The 18487-nt window shown below is 30.6% G+C and overlaps 1 protein-coding gene across 4 annotated transcripts in view; it reads right to left on the bottom strand.

Moving 5' to 3' along the window:
• The window catches only part of LOC107451579 (E3 ubiquitin-protein ligase Rnf220), a 100759-nt gene that overhangs the window by 73176 nt on the left and 9096 nt on the right, over nucleotides 1–18487 (bottom strand). For all 4 annotated transcript variants that reach the window (XM_043046895.3, XM_043046896.3, XM_043046897.3 and 1 more), the window contains exon 2: nucleotides 4173–4228. In XM_043046895.3, the coding sequence (XP_042902829.2) occupies nucleotides 4173–4228 (56 nt within the window). The remainder of the gene's footprint in view (nucleotides 1–4172; nucleotides 4229–18487) is intronic.

Genomic DNA, 18487 nt, shown 5'->3' with positions numbered 1-18487 from the left:
AAGTTTAATACTGTATACTTCTTCAAAATGTATAAAAAATCGTTGAAGAAAATTTATTTAAGAGGCCGTTCATAATTTCAATTTACAGAAAAGTATATTTAAAAAAAAAAAAACATTCTAAATACGATTAAAAAGAGAATTTTAAGGCATTCATAAATAATTTAAATAAAATATAAAAAAGTCGAGTAAAATTGTGGAAAGGAAGAAAATGAATCTTCAGGAACCATTCATCTTTTCTTCTAACTATCCCAGTCGGAAGAGCTTTGAGCGCCATCTATTATCCAATTTAGAGACTTATAATAGAGCTCAGAAAATTTCAAAAATCAAAAAACTATTTTCTGTTTCGACAAAATAAAAATTAAAAAAAATAAATAAAAATGGGAAAGGATAGACTAAGTAATATAAAATTACTGCTTTTTATATCTATGTATAGATATATAAAAAAAGTTCTAAGCGCATTAATGGGGAGTTATGTTTTTCGTTTTCTCCAATTTTTATCAATTGCATTTCGTTAATCGATATGATACTATACAAGGGCGCCTATACAAGGGCACCTATACAAGGGCGCCGGCAGAAAAATATAAAAGGGGGTGCAACGCTCTAACAAACTACCCCCCTCCCCCCTACACAAAAAAATTAAAATATTCTGTTATTATATTTTGTTTTGTTATTACATATACTTTCATCTGTTAATTTTTTCAAGATATATTTCTTCATTGTCAACAGGATATTTAAAAAAAGTACGAATCTCGTGTACTTGCAAATTTTACCACGAGAAACTGTATTGATTGCGCTGGCATAGCTACTGACTTTGAAACACAAATAACTACAAACAGTAGCTTCGTATACTAACGCGTTTGTGCACGCTTAACATTGGTATTTATTGTGTTGATGAAGTTTTACAGTTGTGAGAAGTCAGTTTATGTTATACAGTTATACACCTTTGTTAAACTAAATAACTAATAGAAAATATAATATTACTTACATTTTATTAAAGAAATTAAAAAATATAGCTTAGATATCTGCCAAGTTTGTTCAATACAAATATGTTTAATAAAAAACTTTTATAGCAAAATTGTTTTTCTGTATCTTTTTAATTGTTTTTTTTTTTAAAAAAGGCAGGAGGGTGCAAGTACACCCCCTTGCACCCCGCTGCCGGCGCCCTTGTCCCTATATCTATAAAATATTTAAATATTCAACATGCTATCTTAGAAAGCTTTTCGTAATTTTATAAGCTTGAAAACTTTTGAAATAAGATTAAATCTCCAAATTTTCTAAGAAACAGGAACTGTATTCTAAATGTTAGTATTTTAAATAAAAATTTTAAATTACGTAGTTATGAACACTGTAAAAAATTATGTTTGAATAATTGCCACCATATTTGGTGTAGAGGAAAACTAAAATGTTTTACAATGCATATCGTTATATTTCTTATTTACTTTTTCACTGTTATAGTTTTATTTAGTTATTTAATCATTTTTTGTTTCTTTTTCTTTCGTCTATTTACTGACAACGCACATTTTCATGCACATTGGAATCAATTTAATGGCTTCATTGCAAAAACATTTCGTTTAAAAGATTAGCACGTTTTTGATAATATATTTGAACTAATTTTTTTAATCTTTGTAATTTTTTAGTTTACCTCAACATCAACACCGAAAATGGGGGCAACTATACACATAATTTCTTACTTTGAGTGATCTATTTTCTATTCTAACATATGTCTACATCTTTTTCCATATAAAGTAACATATGTCTATTTATATCTATATCTGTATATGTGTATTTGAGCCATTTTCTAGAACTTCCATTTTTGACATCTTTTAAGTAATTTTAATTACTGAAATAAAATTCCAAATAACATTTTAAAGCATTTAAACTGACTTATATTTTTAGTAAATGCATATACACAGAAATGCATTATTTTTTTTTTAAATAACGTTTGGGTATAACCTTTTTAATACGACAGATACTACTAAATTACTACATCCCAGTCTCGTCTTAAATTTAATTACAATTAAACCAAATTGATTTTAATTTATCTAGTTGTGAAAATTTTGGTATAGGTAATATACTTATTTAATAATCAGTTTTAAATTTATTTTTGAGTATAAGTAAAACATTTTAATGTTGTCCTAAAACGTTTTTCACTGTCACTTGCATTCTGTTACTGCAATTATTGTATTGTATTGCATTATCATTATTATTTTTCAATATTAATGTAATTATTTGTATTTATTAATAATTATTTGTAATATGTAATTTGTATTTATTAATAATTATTTGTAATATGTAATTTGTATTATGTAATTATTTGTATGTAATTATTTTTTAATAATTTCAGATGAGTTATCAAAAATGGTTTCCATGGCTCCTTGGATGGTCTAGTTTTAAACAAGTCAGCAATTTAAAAAATTTTCACTATATTTGATGTATTCTAAAGTAATTAAATTTTGATAGGGTAAAGATGTTTTATTTACTTTCCCCCACCTACTAACATAAATGTTTTAAATATATTGTTCTAATGTTTATCTTAGTTTTTACGATGAGTTTAAATAATATTTCTCATTCACTAAAGTTGCTTACTGTTTGTAATTTATATTTTTATCTTATGTTTTAAATTAGAAAGTGCACTGCTGGTTTAAATTTTATGGACAGTAAATACTACAATTGAAGCGGAAATATTTATTATTTCAAATATTTAATTTATGAAAGAAAAATTCTCAAAATGCTTTCCGATTAGGAAAATGAACCATATATATCTTTCTCAATATAAAGTAACATATGTCTGTTTATGTCTTTACCTATAAAAAGCAGCTTAAACCATAAATATTTGGTCAATCGCAACGGATGTCGGCAACTTATGCAATTTTTTTCTCTTGATAAAAAAAAGACAAAAAGTCCAATCTTATCAAGATAGAGGGATTTAAAATTCATATTTCTCTCATAATACAAAGAATGTTCAATGCATGTAAAATTGATGAGTAGAGTAGATGAATTTTCTTAAGTAACATGCTTGAATAAAAATTGAGATATCTCGAAGAAAATTTCTATTTAATAGAACTTCTAAAAGTTGCTTTATTCTGTAGAGTCCTTGAACTTAGGAGATTGCCGTGAATGACGAGACAACTACATTGAATAATACAAACTTGGATTTTTTTTAAAAAACAGTTTTTAAATTAGTTTCCTGGATCTCTAATATTCAAAAATTCTAAAAAGCAAGAAAATAAATTTTCTTAAAAACCGATAATCATTTATTAAATTTTTTTAAAAAAATTCTTTTTAAAAAGCTACTAATAGATTTAATTTTTGCTTAAGCTATGTGAAAAAGTGAAAATTATATTCATAAAAGATTAAAGTTTAGTGAGAAAAGAGTTTTTTGGAGACGAATTTTTTGCGAAATAAAAGTTTCGATTATCTTAGCCATTTTAACTTTTTTACTACTAATATTAATTACTTCTAGAAAATAATAAAAGATCAAAGAGGATAACAAAGGTGGAAAATTGTTTGCCGGTACATAATCAATTGTTGTCGTTGTTTCTAATGCTACTTGCCAAACATCAACAAGTCTGCTTGGTGGCACCAAGTGAATTTAGGGCAGACAATGCGTTTCTTGTTTTTCAGTGGAGCTATTTATGGCCAAAAATACGACATCAGTCACACGCACGTCACAGTCCGTTCATAGGACGGATCCTATTCATACATCCATGTATTCATCCTTAGATCGTAATTTTCACCTGAACCAGAGAACGATCAATCTCCAATTTAGTACCCCAGATGAATTGACTTGTTATGGGAACATGGAGGACTTTGGCCAGACATACTTAATGTGCACCAATCACCATTTACTATACGGGGAGTCTTCTACCTATGGGGAACAAACTCACGACCCCTTGGACATGGGCCCAATGCCCTACCAACCTGGCTATCCCGGCCACATAATCAATTAATTTGACGAACTTTCACTTTCAAAACTTCGTGATATTTTCTTGAAATGTCAAACTTAAATGCATTAAAAATTCTTAACCATTAAAAATTGGCGCAAAAAAAAAACGTAAATACTTACTAAAGGAAATGATATAAAATAATCTAAATCTGTCTCAAAAATAAGAAAAAAAAGTAAAAAAGAAGAGAGATCACAAAGGTACTTCGACGTCAGAACTCTTATTTACCTGAAGATAAGCATGTCCAGCAGAGGTTTTGGTTTCGTACTTGAAATCATGTGTTCCTATTTCGGAAAAAAAAAAAAGACTTTAAAAATGAAAATAAAAATTACATTGGTGAATTAACAGAAATAAAGATATCTGTCCAGAACAAACTGAACCACATTAAACTATCAATAATAAACGAAATAAAATAAAAATAATTACTACCGGCTGACTACCACGAGAACTTCTCTCGACACTATAATCACGTGCAAACGGTTTCTGCGGTTACAAAGATGAAGTTACTTTAAATAAATAAAGTGGTGTTTCCTGTAACGCGCTTTTAAATATTGGGAGAAATGTATCATTTCTTCAATTACCTCCCATGGGTTTTACTCATTTCATGGCAGCAGACAACTTCAGGCTTTCAGTTGGGAGTGTTGCATAAATTCGTCTTGCACAATTCGCCGAAGAACAATTAACCATGCTAAAATCGTTATGGTGGTTTGTCGTGGGCACAATTGGTCGCGAGCAAAATTCATCTTGAGCATGGGCATCATTTGTCACAGCACCAATTCGTCGCCAAGACTAAAATCGTCTCAAAAACAGTTAATAGTGCTCATAATTCGTCTGCGACGACAGATCTTATGGGCTCAATTCATTGCGGGCACCTGAGTTTTTGTTTTTAAAATTGTTTTGCCTATCTAGTTAAAGACACGACAAACTGTTACTTGACAATATTTGCAAAGTTTTATTTCAAAAATTTAAATTTTCCAATTGCTAATAGTATTAAAGTAATATTAGTAAAAGAAGAAATAAAGTTAGTTGTATAGGAAGTATCCTTTTCTAAAGCAACTGATTCAATCAAAAAAAAAAATCGATTTTGGAAGTAAGCACGAAAATTTTTATAGTATCTGGTCAAAAAAGTTTCAACCAAAAAAAAAAAATTATAATAAATAAAAAAAAAATAAACTTACGAAAACATTATACTAGTGTAGAAGAGTTATATGCGTTTTTATTTGCTTAAAAAAATTATGTTATCACTTAACATTTTTTTCCAGCCTCAATTTCCAAAATACATTTTAAAAGTATTTTAGTGAAAGTTTAACTATTGTTCCTCATAAAAAGTATCACCTTTAAATTTTTCGTTACTCTAGTTGAACAGTTTTCGAATGTTAAAAATCAAATTTATCTTCAACCCAGTAATATAGCATTTCGATTCGATTTTCACATTTTCCAAAAATGTATTCTTCCCTAACTCAGTTGCACGAGAAAGAGAATATCCCACAAATCAAAGATTCCTTACCTTGGGGCAGTGAAAACGATTGTTGCTTGGGGAGAGGGTTTGTAAGGGCCCGTTATCAACTACTACATCATGTACTGGTCATAAAACCGACTGAATAGAAAGCATGGATGAAATTTGATCTAGAGTCATGCCTAACAAACGGTGTCCAGGGTACTATCAAATAATTCGCAGCCGGAATGGTCCTTTGGGTCACATTTGCGCTAAATCAACTGTGACGCTTTCTTCATCTTTCGAGGAAGGTAAAGGTTTAGAAAAGAGTTCGTTTTTAATTCATTTTGTTGAATATTTTATGATTCAATTGTTTTTATCATTGATTAAAGTAATTGTTTGAAAATATTAAATGTTAATAGATGAAATACAAACAGAAATTATTATGAATTAGAAATTAATTTTCCGTTTTTTTGCAATTAGGATGCTTTTAGTGAAAAGCATGTTACGCGACATTTTGAAAAAGTGAACCAATTGCAATGTAGAATTACAGGTATAATACACAATAAAATATGCATTATAAATGCATATTTTTTTTGCTTTTTTTTTTTCAATTTTTTACCATGCAATTAGTGAAAAGAAAACTTGTAAAACATGTTGAGGACTCTAGTCAATTGCAATATTGAATTAAAGGCTTAATACACAATAAAATATGTATCATAATTTAATTTTCATCTTTTCGAAATTTAGAGCTTAGTGAAGGAAAAAAAACTTGTTAAACGGCATTTTGTAAACATTGGTCAATTGCAACATAAAATTACAGGCAGAATAAATTAAAATATATATCATGAATTATGTATTATTTATTTTACTTATTTTTACTATTTTTTTTTTTTTGTAATTAGAGCGCTTAGTGAAAAGAAAAGCATGCCGAGCTACATTTTGTAACTTTAAAAATTTAAAAATATGTTATGGCCAGTTACATGAATCGAATATTGTTTTATTTTGTTAAGTCTTTAAATAAATGAAAAACGCTGTTTAATATAGTTTTAAGTCCTTAAATAAATGAAAAATACTATCAATAAAAACTGCTGTCTTTTAAACAACTTCCTAGTGCTTTCCTACATAATGAAACTAAATATCTCAAATTCGAATAAATTTACCTTAACTTGTTTTTCAGCTACAATTTCAATTGTGAAACTAATAATGTGAAAATAAAAATTGGAAACGGGAGTTGGATACAAAAAACACTTTTTTTTATAATTTATTTTCTAATAAAAATTACATTACACTAATTCATACTAATTTTTTTTCCCTTTTAATAAGGTTATTTGGCATGATATTTTTAAAATTACTTTCACTAAAAAAGAGAAGTTTATATATCTTTTTGAAAATTGAAAGCAAAATAAAAAATAAAAATTACTACCAATGAAAAAATAAGTTAAAACTATAACTAAAATAATTTTTTAAGAATGAGAGAATAGTCAAAATAAGATCATATAAGTATATCAAAATAAGATAACATAATAGTCAAGAAGTGCGAAAATGACTCAAGCCCTTTTCATATTTCATTCTAAAACAAAAACAAAAAAAAAGCAATAATGAATAAATAAATAAAATAAGGGTAAAACGGAAAAACTCAAAAATAGGATTTTTAAAATAAATTGAAAATGGAGTTTTAACAAAATTAACAAAAAATGCTCTTTCATAGAGCTTTTGACAAAATAAGTTCTAAAATGTTTGATTTCTGAGGAAAAGTATATAACATATATCTATGGAAAAAAAATCCAACTTCCTTCAAAAACAGTAAAAAAAATTCTCTTAGAAGGGAAAAAAAAAACTTGTAGGGAGGCAGATTTGTGGAGAAAATTGTCTCCCACAATATTTGCGGTTGATACAATAAACGAAAAACGAAAGACAAGTGTGGGAATAACAATAATAATAGAAAAATTCCAATAATCTTCGGGTCACTTCAACCAGCTGCTGTCATATTTGCACTTGGTTTAAGGCTAAGACAAAAATAAATATATTTTAGATAAAAAATAAAAAAAGGGGAACTTGGAAATGGAAGTTCTCCCTTTTTAGAAAAGAGATGAAATCCGGATGATCGATTTCGAAAAGCTGTTGAAATGCGGCCAATCATCGGAGGCAGGCACACTAGATTGAGAGAGTCGTCAGAAAGGGGGGGGGGGGGTATGGGAACAGTTAAAGTATATAAATAAAAAATTAAATGGATAAAAAATATTTTTTTGGAAGAGGGAAAGTGAGTGACAGCAGAGACCAAATAATAAAGTTTTTCAGTTTTTTTTTTCTTCCACCCCAACTTCTTTTTTTTTCTTTTTTATATATATTGTTTTCCCGCATTTCCACTTTGTTTATATATATATATATATATATAAGATAAAGTTGAATGACAAGGAATTTAATTAATATGCAATACAGTAAATAAGCGAAGAGATATTTTATAAAAGCATTTAATGAAAAATAATAACAGCGAAATATATGTTTTTGCGAAGAGTTCTATTTACATCTCTGAATGTTGCCAACTTTTTATATGAAAGTTAAACTATTCTCCGCTGTAATAAAACTAAACTTATGCGAACCTTACATATATATATATATATATATATATATATATATATATATATATATATATATATATATATATATATATATATATATATATATATATATATATATATAGGGGAGAGTGGGGTCAATTGTAACAGGGTACGATTGTAACAGAGCAAAAATTTCGAGTGTCGGGCTCTAGATTTGTTTCCTAGGTGGCACACAAGGTGCATTTAACAAATCTACATGTACACCCCTGATGGCAACCATTTTTATGTACTTTTGAAAGAGTTACATCGCAAAAGATATTTTCACGCCACGCAAGTACTTTTTTTGGTATTAGAATACTATATTATAACAAAGTAATTTTGTTTAAACAAATATAAATTAGTAACCGAATATGTAAGTGGACACCTTAATTAACATTTCAATAAAAAAAGATTAGTTTTGCTAATTAATTAGCACTGTTTTTAACAAATGAAGCTGAAATGGCGTCTTGGGGACAATTGTAACAATAAGTAAAGGGACGATTGTAACAGTTGAAAATAAATAATCTTATGTTTACAAACCATTACTTAACTCTTTAAGAACCACCAACAGTTTCCTATAGCATTTATATTATGTTGCATGTGCATTATTTTATTTGTCACCTTTCACAGCATAAATTAAAATTTTTAACCCCTTAAAGTTAAAAGTTTAACCCTTTAGGTCTCTGTTCATTATTATTTTTACTCCTAAAATATCACTACTATTTTGAGCAATAAAAAACTATATCACAACTATGATAATATGTATAATTAACTATGTTTTAGTTGAATTTATGAACTGTTACAATTGACCCCGTAAGTGGGGACAATTGTAACAAGTGCACGACTGTCAAAAATTGTTAACAACTAATATAATAATATTTAAAATCAGGTATTTATTTTTCTTCTAGTAGAGGATAGTCTACTTTACACGTCTGTCAATAAATACTAATAATATATTGGATTTTTTGTTAGTTAAAAATAGTTAAGTAAAAAATGTTACAATTGACCCCACTCTCCCCTATACACTGCTGGACAATTGATAAGGACGAATAACACTATCATCCATAGCAAACACAAAATGAAAGGAAGCAAAATGTGGAAAATTAGAATAAGTGCGGGATATAGTAAGAAGAGGTATGCGTATGCAAATTTTTTTTCCCACGTCTGCTCATCACGTGATAGCGCTGATAAGAGCTTTAAAGGTTTTGACGCGTGTGGAGAGTTGTAGTTTTAAGTCAAAGTTTTACAGGAAAGATTTAGTTGACGAACTTGAAATTTTCGGCATGTCCTCCCGATATCACTTAGATGATTTTAAGCGTGGCCGAATTATTGGAAAGATCGAAGAAGGGCGAAAAATAACAGATGTTGCCAGGGAGTTCGACATTGCTCACAGCGTTGTTTCACACCTGTGGAAATCATTTAAAACTACTGGAATATGTAGTAGGCGGCACGGGGGAGGTCGTGTTAGAAGTACTACGCCTGCTGAAGACAGATACATCGTCCTATCAGCAAAAAGGAACAGGCGCACCACAGCTCAGCAGGTGGCAAATCAGTTTCTTGCTGCCACAGGAAAGCAGATCTCCCGAAAAACTGTTGCCAGACGTTTGAGGGGAGGAGAACTATATGCCCGCAGACCTGTTGTGTGTGTCCCATTGACCAGACAGCACCGTACTGCCCGTTTGCAGTGGTGTCGTGAGCATCACAATTGAACTGAAAAGGACTGGACATGCGTACTATTCTCAGATGACAGTAGGTTCAGTCTGTCATCGGATTGTAGACGCCAACTGATCTGGCGAAAGAGTGGTACTGGTTATCGTCCAGAAAATATCCAGGAAAGGGACTGATATCCGACATGCAATGTCATGGTGTGGGCCGGCATCGTGATCAATGGCCACACTCGCCTACATGTGGTTGCGAATGGGACTATGATGGGCCAACGATACATTGATGAAGTTCTACTTCCTCATGCTCGTCTTTTCCGCGGTGCTGTCGGTGATACATTTGTTTTTATGGACGACAACGCAACATGTCATCGAACACTCGCTGTTCAGGAATGTCTAGACAGAGAGGGTATTCAACGCCTCGTATGGCTATCACGTTCTCCAGATCTAAACCCCATTGAAAATGTTTGGGATGCTTTGGGGAGGCAACTTGCTGGTCGAAACTATCCTCCGACAAACAAGAACACCCTCATCTGTGCACTGACAGAGGAATGGGATAAATTGCCTCAACAGCTGCTGGATAATGTTGTGCAAAGTATGATACGACGTGTAGAATGTTGCATCACACTCCACGGTGGACATATCCCGTACTGACACTTTTCTTTAAGTTGCCTGCTGACATTTAGATGCATTGTTCCATCTTTCTGTACGCAGCATCCAATGAAAAATTTTTTTCCTTCAGATGTTTCATAGCTTTTGTACTTTCCAGAACAATGAATATTCTTTATTCTAATGTCTGAACAGTGTGGCAACTATATTTTATCCTACTGGGTCTCATGTCTCGCTTAATGTTATGCTACATTACAATTTGTGATCCGTCCTTAGCAATTGGCCAGCAGTGTATATATATATATATATATAATAGATAAATATTTAAATTTATTAAACTTTTCTAAAAATCGCCATTTTGGCTAGAATTTCCTACCTAGATAAATATAATAAGCAGTTCTCAATTTCTGCAAATTTTATGAGCTCATAATATAATACAACACTAAAAGCAACTTTTCAAAAATTAAAAATTTAAAGACAAAAAATCTTTTACAAAACTGTGGTTTTTCTTAGTGAGATGTTTTTTTCGTAAGTGATTATTCCAATCAGTTGCCCTTGTAATATGGCATCTATTTCTTCCAGTTAAAGTGTTGAAATATAAAGTTTTCCATTGAATTTTGATAAATATATCTCGTTCCTGTGAGATAAATGTTCCTACTTTCTTCTTTAATTAAGGATTCCATCATATGATTTTTTACCCGATTAATATTCACCTAAAACATTGAGAATCGATTTTTGACTATTATTTTTTAATGCAATATACATCGATATTGATTATACTGAAACTATTTTAAATAACAGATGAAAAGTTGCTTAGAAACTCTAATTTCGAGCTTAAGGTTGTGGAAAAAGTTTGAAATTTCTCTCCCATTTATATCAAGTCGAGATGACTAAATGGTTATAAAACCCACTGAGAAGGAATGAGGTTTGATCCTCTATGGCGACTTGAACCTCACCAAGCTTCCATCTGCGCACAATGCTCTCAATGTTGACAATATACCCAAAATAATGTCGTTGGTTAAGAAATCGTTTAGTCTTAACATCCATGGACTTCCGCGTCCACAACTTGCTGTTGTGGTGAAGTTTTACTTACCCATTTATATTAATTATAACAAAATTTGCTGTATTAAAATAAAAATACATAATGTAGAATTTCATACATTTAATTCAAATCATTTAATGCACAAAATGCTCGAAAAGCTGCCTCTTATTTCAATATTGTTTTTTATTTTTTATAATTATTTCCAATCTCGAAAACATTTTTAATTTTGCGAAATCCAACAATACTGAAGTCTTTCTTTTTTTCAATACAAATCATTAAAACAAATGTAGCACTTATTTCAGCAAAAAGCATTAAATACTATTTTACCATTTTATGTTTAAAAAAAATGCTGAATTCTGGATTTAGCATATAATATTATTTAACAAATACCCATTAAGAGAATTGCCTGATGGTATAACACATTCAGTAGAAAATAATAGGAAAAAAAAACTCTTATATCCATAACCCATTACTAACGACGAATTTTTATTTTACGGGCATTACCCAAAAACAACTTGCGAACCATCTCTAACGAGAGACCTTTTCTTCACGAATATTTAATTTGGCGCCCTCCGAAAATTAAAAAATCATTTCTCGCCCTTTTAATTACTTTTTCTCGCAAACGAGGGGTTAAAAACGTTTTTTTGATGCCCTTTCATTTTCCTCTTTTGTTATTTTGTTGCCCCTAAAAGGCGCCGTGGTGTAAAAAACACCCCTGTTCGAACTTTTAAAAGGTTTTGCTTCGTATTTTATGCATTGAATATAACCCAAGCATGTTTACAAATCATCCGCCATCTTTGTACACGATGAAATGCGCCTCGCTACTTTTTAAAAATTGTGAATTTCCATTCCATGACAAAAATTCTTCAATACTTGTACTAATATCATACAATATACTGTACTAATCAGTTCATTGCTAGAAATTTTAGACCATGTTAAACTATAATGATACTTTAACACACAGTGAATGATTCGAAGAATAGGGTATTTAAAGAATTGTAATTAAGTTTCTGAAAAAGTTTAGTCACGTAAAAGCACATTTCAAACAGTCAAGAAATAGCAAAATAATGATAAGTTATTACATTGAATTTTTTGTACCGGTGTTAATTTTTCTTAATTTTTTGATTTTTTGTAAAAAAAATATTTTTTTAGGAATTTATTGTTAAATTTCTAAGTTAAAAAATTGTTAATTCATATTATAGATATCTCAAAATACAGGCTTTAAGAAACTATTACAAGCTGATAATGGAAATAAATTAGCAATGTCTCTACTATATTGTTCGATTACGAAAGAATTATTCGATTATGTAAAGAATGTTATTCGATTATAGCAAAAACAGTTCAAAGTAAAGAATTTATAAAATTGCATAGATAATAGTTCTCAAAATAATTTAACAGTATTTTAAATATTTAAAACAAGATAATATAAAATTACCATAATTTAAAATTAGTTATAAATTTATGATATTGTTAAAATTTATTATTCTTACTGGTTTTGAATGAAACAATGCTAATAAAATTTATAAAATTATGCAATAAAAGATCAATTTATGCTATTTAATGAAAACTTAATTAGTTTAACTTAACCATTACTTAATTAGTTTAAAAAATATGGTTCAAGTTCATCAAAATGCTGCTGTAGCAGTCAATGCAGAACATTCTTAGCTGAATTACTTATATAAAATGGTTGAGAATTCAATTTTCAATATTAAATTTCATACACTTCATGCCATTAATTCAAACAATTCTGCAACAGTTTGTGCAGAACATTTATTGAGTATTGTACTACACTATTCAGAAGCGCTATTGGCTCTCAATTCATTTTTATGGATGCCAGCATGTGTTCCCAAACGCTGGGGCTGATAGAGGAATACTTTGAAGACGAAAATATTTAGAAGATGGAGTAGCCAGTTACATCTCCAGATTTGAATTCAGTAGAACTTGCCTGGGATTCTCTTAGTAGAGTAATTGCAGCTCATCACACCTCTTCGAGAACTATTCCGGAGATAAGAGCTGTCTTGAGGTAGAAGTGCGATTTACTGTCTAAAATGTTTGAAAACTTCATAAAAAGCATGGGAGTTTCGTTGCTATATAGCCATATGCATGGTCGTAAGGAGTTTTAGTCCGTTTCGTTGTATCATTTTTAGATTATTTAACTGTGAAGCTTATTAACTCATCCTGAGTTCATGTCGTTTCCAGTCTTTTTTGTCACACTTTGATGTATTCTCATATAAATTTTCATTTGATTTGGCATACTATTGCCAAAGTTCTTCCCCGGAAATGTGTCTGTTCCTACAATTTTATACATGAGAATAGAATGTAAATGTAAAGGCTGAACTTGATTGTAATCATTTGTATATGAACTTGCTAATTACCTAAATATAATCTGACGAGAAGTTTTTTCGTTTGTAACCCAGGAAATGCTACTTACCTAACAGAAAATAAGCTAACCGCTCACGTAACAGCATATAAAATTTCGACATGAAAAATGTGTGACATTCCAGTTGTCTTGGCAACAAAACAATGAGAGAAATCATATTAAAGAATTTAATTTCATTGATATTTTGTTTTGAAAAAGTTTTTTATGTTTGTTAAAAGTTTTTTTCAAGATGTCTTCGTGGGGAAAGAAAGCTTTGTCATTTGTCTTATGATGTGCTGAAGTCATATTAAGATTAGATTCTAAGTATCATTAACAGCCAGAAATGACAATTAGGATTTTGAGGTTGTAAAGAACAGATTTTGCCTTCGAAATTATTCAATAAAATAATTATTTTTAACAAAAATAATTTAGTTCAAACTTTCTCTATTACCTTAAATACATTCACTGATTTTTATTATTATTGCAAAGTAAAGATGCAGGGCAAACGATAATTAAGAAAATTTCTAGCTTGAAAAATATATTGACAGATAAAGGTTTTAAATTCTCTTGGGATTTCTTGAAAGCTAAATCGGAAGATACGAATAACTTTTCAACGTGATAAATCATATTTTAATTTTTTAAAGTAAATATCTCATTTAATAAATTGGCTTTGTCTAGACAGAACCACTAATATACGAATCGTAGCAGGCGAATTGTAGCTCACGAATCATAGCGCACAATCACTATTAATACATACATAGAGAGCATTATTATCTTTCACTGCCTTGTAGAGACAGCCTACGTAAAAGTTAAATTACAGACCTGGTAAGCCTTGATAATGTAAAAGAATCTTCCTGTCAAGAGTCAAAACTAGATTAGCGAAAAAGTTTAAAAATTACTTTTCTGGAATATCTGAAAGTTCTCAATTTTTGGTGGTAGTACTTATTCACGCAGCTTAGATTAGCTCTAAACCAGGCCCTCCAAATTGTGCAAATGTTCCATAAACTTAGAGGCAACCATTGATGTTTTTAGGAATAGGTCCTTCACAGTAATGTTGAGGCAGTCTAAGATGTGCTCCGGAGCTGCAGGGATGTTTCATGGTGGGAAAATTTTCAATTTATTGTAACTACCAAAGGATACGCACTATCTTTAAATAACAATAATTTAAATAAAATAGTTGGATTACATTCTTACAAAGTCACTCCGATTAATGAACTATTTTAATACAGCTATTAAATAACAGACTACGTGATTAGCAAATTGACCTCACCTCAGATTTACAATTTTTTATTCAGTAAAAAGTAGTTTAGAAACAGTCAGTGGAAAACATAGTTCGGATAAAATTTGTCTAAGAAAAGAAAATTATTATAGAAACCATTTAAATTTTCCCCACCTCAAATGTATTTATGTAGACATTGTTTAATATTTAAAGAATCTAATGTATGAAACTAATAAAAGATGAGGCTCTTTGCAAGTAGTGCCGGTATTTTGCAATGGGCCGGGCTCATTGAAAAAGTCTTCAGTAATTCCTAGTCAGTAGGATATTTTTTATACTTATCATAATCAGCCTATGCCTTTAAGTCAATTAGGAAGTGTGGACAGATATACTCAACCGGGCTGAATTTGCATAGGATCATTGGATTAAACTTCAAATAAGACTGTTTAAAATAACCATTCTGTCTTGAAATAAATCACTCTAATTGAGCCACGAATGATGTGGCCTAGGGGATATAGCGCTCGACACCCAATGAGATGGCCTGGGTTCGAATCCCAGCGGTGGCTCGTTAATACGAACTCCGCATCCAGCTCGCACCGGCCACAGCGCTGACGTAAAATATCCTCAGTGGATCAGGGGATGTACCCTTGTCGTCAGGCTAACCGTGGGAGGTTTTTCTCTCCATGGAACACAAATACGGGTTAGTTCCACAAAAAAGTCCTCCACGAAAGCAAATTTCTCCCAATACTTGATCCAGGAGTTCCCTTGTCTTCCGGATTTGGTTCATATTTACAAGACATTGATACATTGGTAGTCGTAAACCCTAAGCTGGGTCTGCTGTTCAACGACGGTTATAAAAATTAGTCAGAGCGTTCACCTCCAATTAGGTCACCTAGGCTCGAATCCCAGCGGTGGCAGGTTGTTACGAATTCTGCTTCAGACTCGTAACGACCACAGTGCTAACGTAAATTATCCTCAGTGGAAGACGGATCATGGGTTAGAATCCCTTTGCCATCGGAGGGTTTCGTGGTTTTCCTCTCCATGCAACGAAGTTCAACACCTCCTAGAAGAGAGTAGGCCTCAGCACGGAGCAATTTAGTAGTGCGACGTAGCAAACAAACTGCTCAGTGTAGGAAAATAAGAAAGACATCATTACTTTTGGACTACTAAAGGATCAAGTTTCTTGCTTATGGTAACCCGTGCTGAGGCCTTCTCTCTTCTAGGAGGTATTGGTTAGTTCCACCAAATAAGTATAACGCGAAGGCTAGCTTGTTCCAATATTTGATTCAGGAGTCACCTGGTCTTCTGGGTTTGATTCAAAATTACAAGGCTATGGAGTTGAACATTGATAGTCGTGAACTCAGAATCAGGTCGGCTGCTCAACACTGGTTATAAAATGTAATATAAAATTAGCCTAAAGGAAATGAACTTATTGCAATTTGCTGAAAAAGTGTCAAACTGATTATAAAATACAGTAGATTTTTCTAATTAGCTTAGCACATTACAAAAAAGGCTATAGCTCCTTACAAAGATCTCGATTTTTCCATTATTCTATGCCATTAATATTATTCTATTAATTCTTCAGTATTTTAATAATTTGGTTATAAAATATAAAGTTACGCGATTCAATTTAGAATTTCAATTTAATTAACGTTTAAAAAAAGGCAGTTACATAATTCAAAATTTTAGACTTCACATCGCAAGAGCAAAAATTAACTTTTATCATTCTCTTTTCACTTCTAAATACTAAACCATAAATGGCGATGTCTTGGAGTTTGGCAAAGAAATAGAGCATGTCCATATTCTATAGTGAGTGAACATAATCGTTGGATGCTTTATGCATATTTAATGAGTGAAATAAGGCTCTAATGGTGTCCGGTCGACTTGCCTTTCAGCACAAAACTTGACATTTACCAAATCGTCCAATCAAATGATGCATACTAAAGGGAGTTACTCAATGGTCGAGACGCTTTCATGAACTTCCGAAATTCCTTTTTTTTTTCTCTCGCCTTTCACTGAGTCATCTAATTCGCTAGTATAGCACACATGATATCGATCGTATAACAATTTAATCAGCGATACATAAAAATGGTGTTGAAAATCTATTCAAACAATTTAAAAATTGATTCAGATCAGTTTTCTACGTCATGTTTTTAAATGAACAGAGCGCAAAGAAAAGAAAATCAAACTTTTTAATAACTTTTGATTTCATGATCGTCATTTCACGTACCAGGATTCAATTTAAACGGATCGTGGGCCTAACTTTAATTATTCAAGTGTAAACGATATTTTAAATTACGTAATCAAAAACTTACTTTCTCTAAGAAAAATAAATAATAAAAAAACACGTCTTTTTTACTATCGATTTGGGCTCTTAACCTACAAAACACGAAAGGCAACAGCAATCAGGAAAATCTATATATTCAACAGTTTAGGCATTTAGAAAGGTGTAACGGTTAGGTCACCTTAATATTGATTTTTATTTTTGAGAGTTTCACTATCTCCAGAACTAATTAATTGAATCAAAAAATTTTGCGCGCAATTTTAAGGCTTACAGATAATTCCATGTAAAAAATTACTTTTTCATAATTAGTTATTAGTTTTTATTACTTAATTTAATAAAGGGAAAAAAATACATGAATTGTAAGATATACAAGTTTTTACACTACAATTTACTCTACGTAATATTAATTTTAAAAAAATTTGAAGGAAATCAGTTGAATGGCTCTTGAGAAATGAAAGTTTAAAAATACGACTACTTCGAGAGGGTGAGATACGCAAAAAAATGACATTTAGTTCCCGCCTAAACTATAGGGACTATACTTTCCTACTTGCGGGCACAGTTCTCTCATATTTTGAGGGTTATGAATCTGATTCCGTCGGGGAAAAACATGTTTATACAGAGAAAACTGTTTTTCTTGAATTTGAAACTTGAAATATTTTTATCACTAATTAGCAAAAATCAAGATTAGATCCTCGAACCATTAAGATTGAATCTTAGCACATCAGAATGTGATCAAAAGTTATTAAGGTAAAATCAAGATTAGATCCTCGAACCATTAAGATTGAATCTTAGTACATCAGAATGCGATCAAAAGTTATTAAGATAAAATCAAGATTAGATCCTCGAACCATTAAGATTGAATCTTAGCACATCGGAATGTGATCAAAAGTTATTAAGGTAAAATCAAGATTAGATCCTCGAACCATTAAGATTGAATCCTAGTATATAAGAATGTGATCAAAAGTTATTAAGGTAAAATCAAGATTAGATCCTCGAACCACTAAGATTGAATCTTAGCACATCAGAAAGAGATCAAAAGTTATTAAGGTATTTTTTTTAATTAAAATTTAACTTTGGCGATAGATAGATTATCATTTTGAGGGGGAAGCTTATTTATTTTTACGATTAATCAATTAAAATATTTATTAATTTATAACTTTTTTTCTTACTGTACATCAAATTCAAATTTTGGAACTATGTAAACATATAGAGGCTGAGTCCAACGTTCAATATTAAAGGTATAACGAAAATTGACTAAAACCCTTTAATTTAAAAAATAATGTAATAAATTCTACGCAAATGTATACACATTAGTTTTTTTTCTATTCTCACATAAT

This window comes from Parasteatoda tepidariorum, chromosome 7 (genome assembly GCF_982258835.1).
Source record: "Parasteatoda tepidariorum strain Cologne lab strain chromosome 7, Ptep-v5.0, whole genome shotgun sequence".
NCBI classification, from domain to species: Eukaryota; Metazoa; Arthropoda; class Arachnida; order Araneae; family Theridiidae; genus Parasteatoda; species Parasteatoda tepidariorum.
Note: the sequence above shows the minus strand (reverse complement) of the source record. Positions and strands in the feature narration are given on the sequence as shown.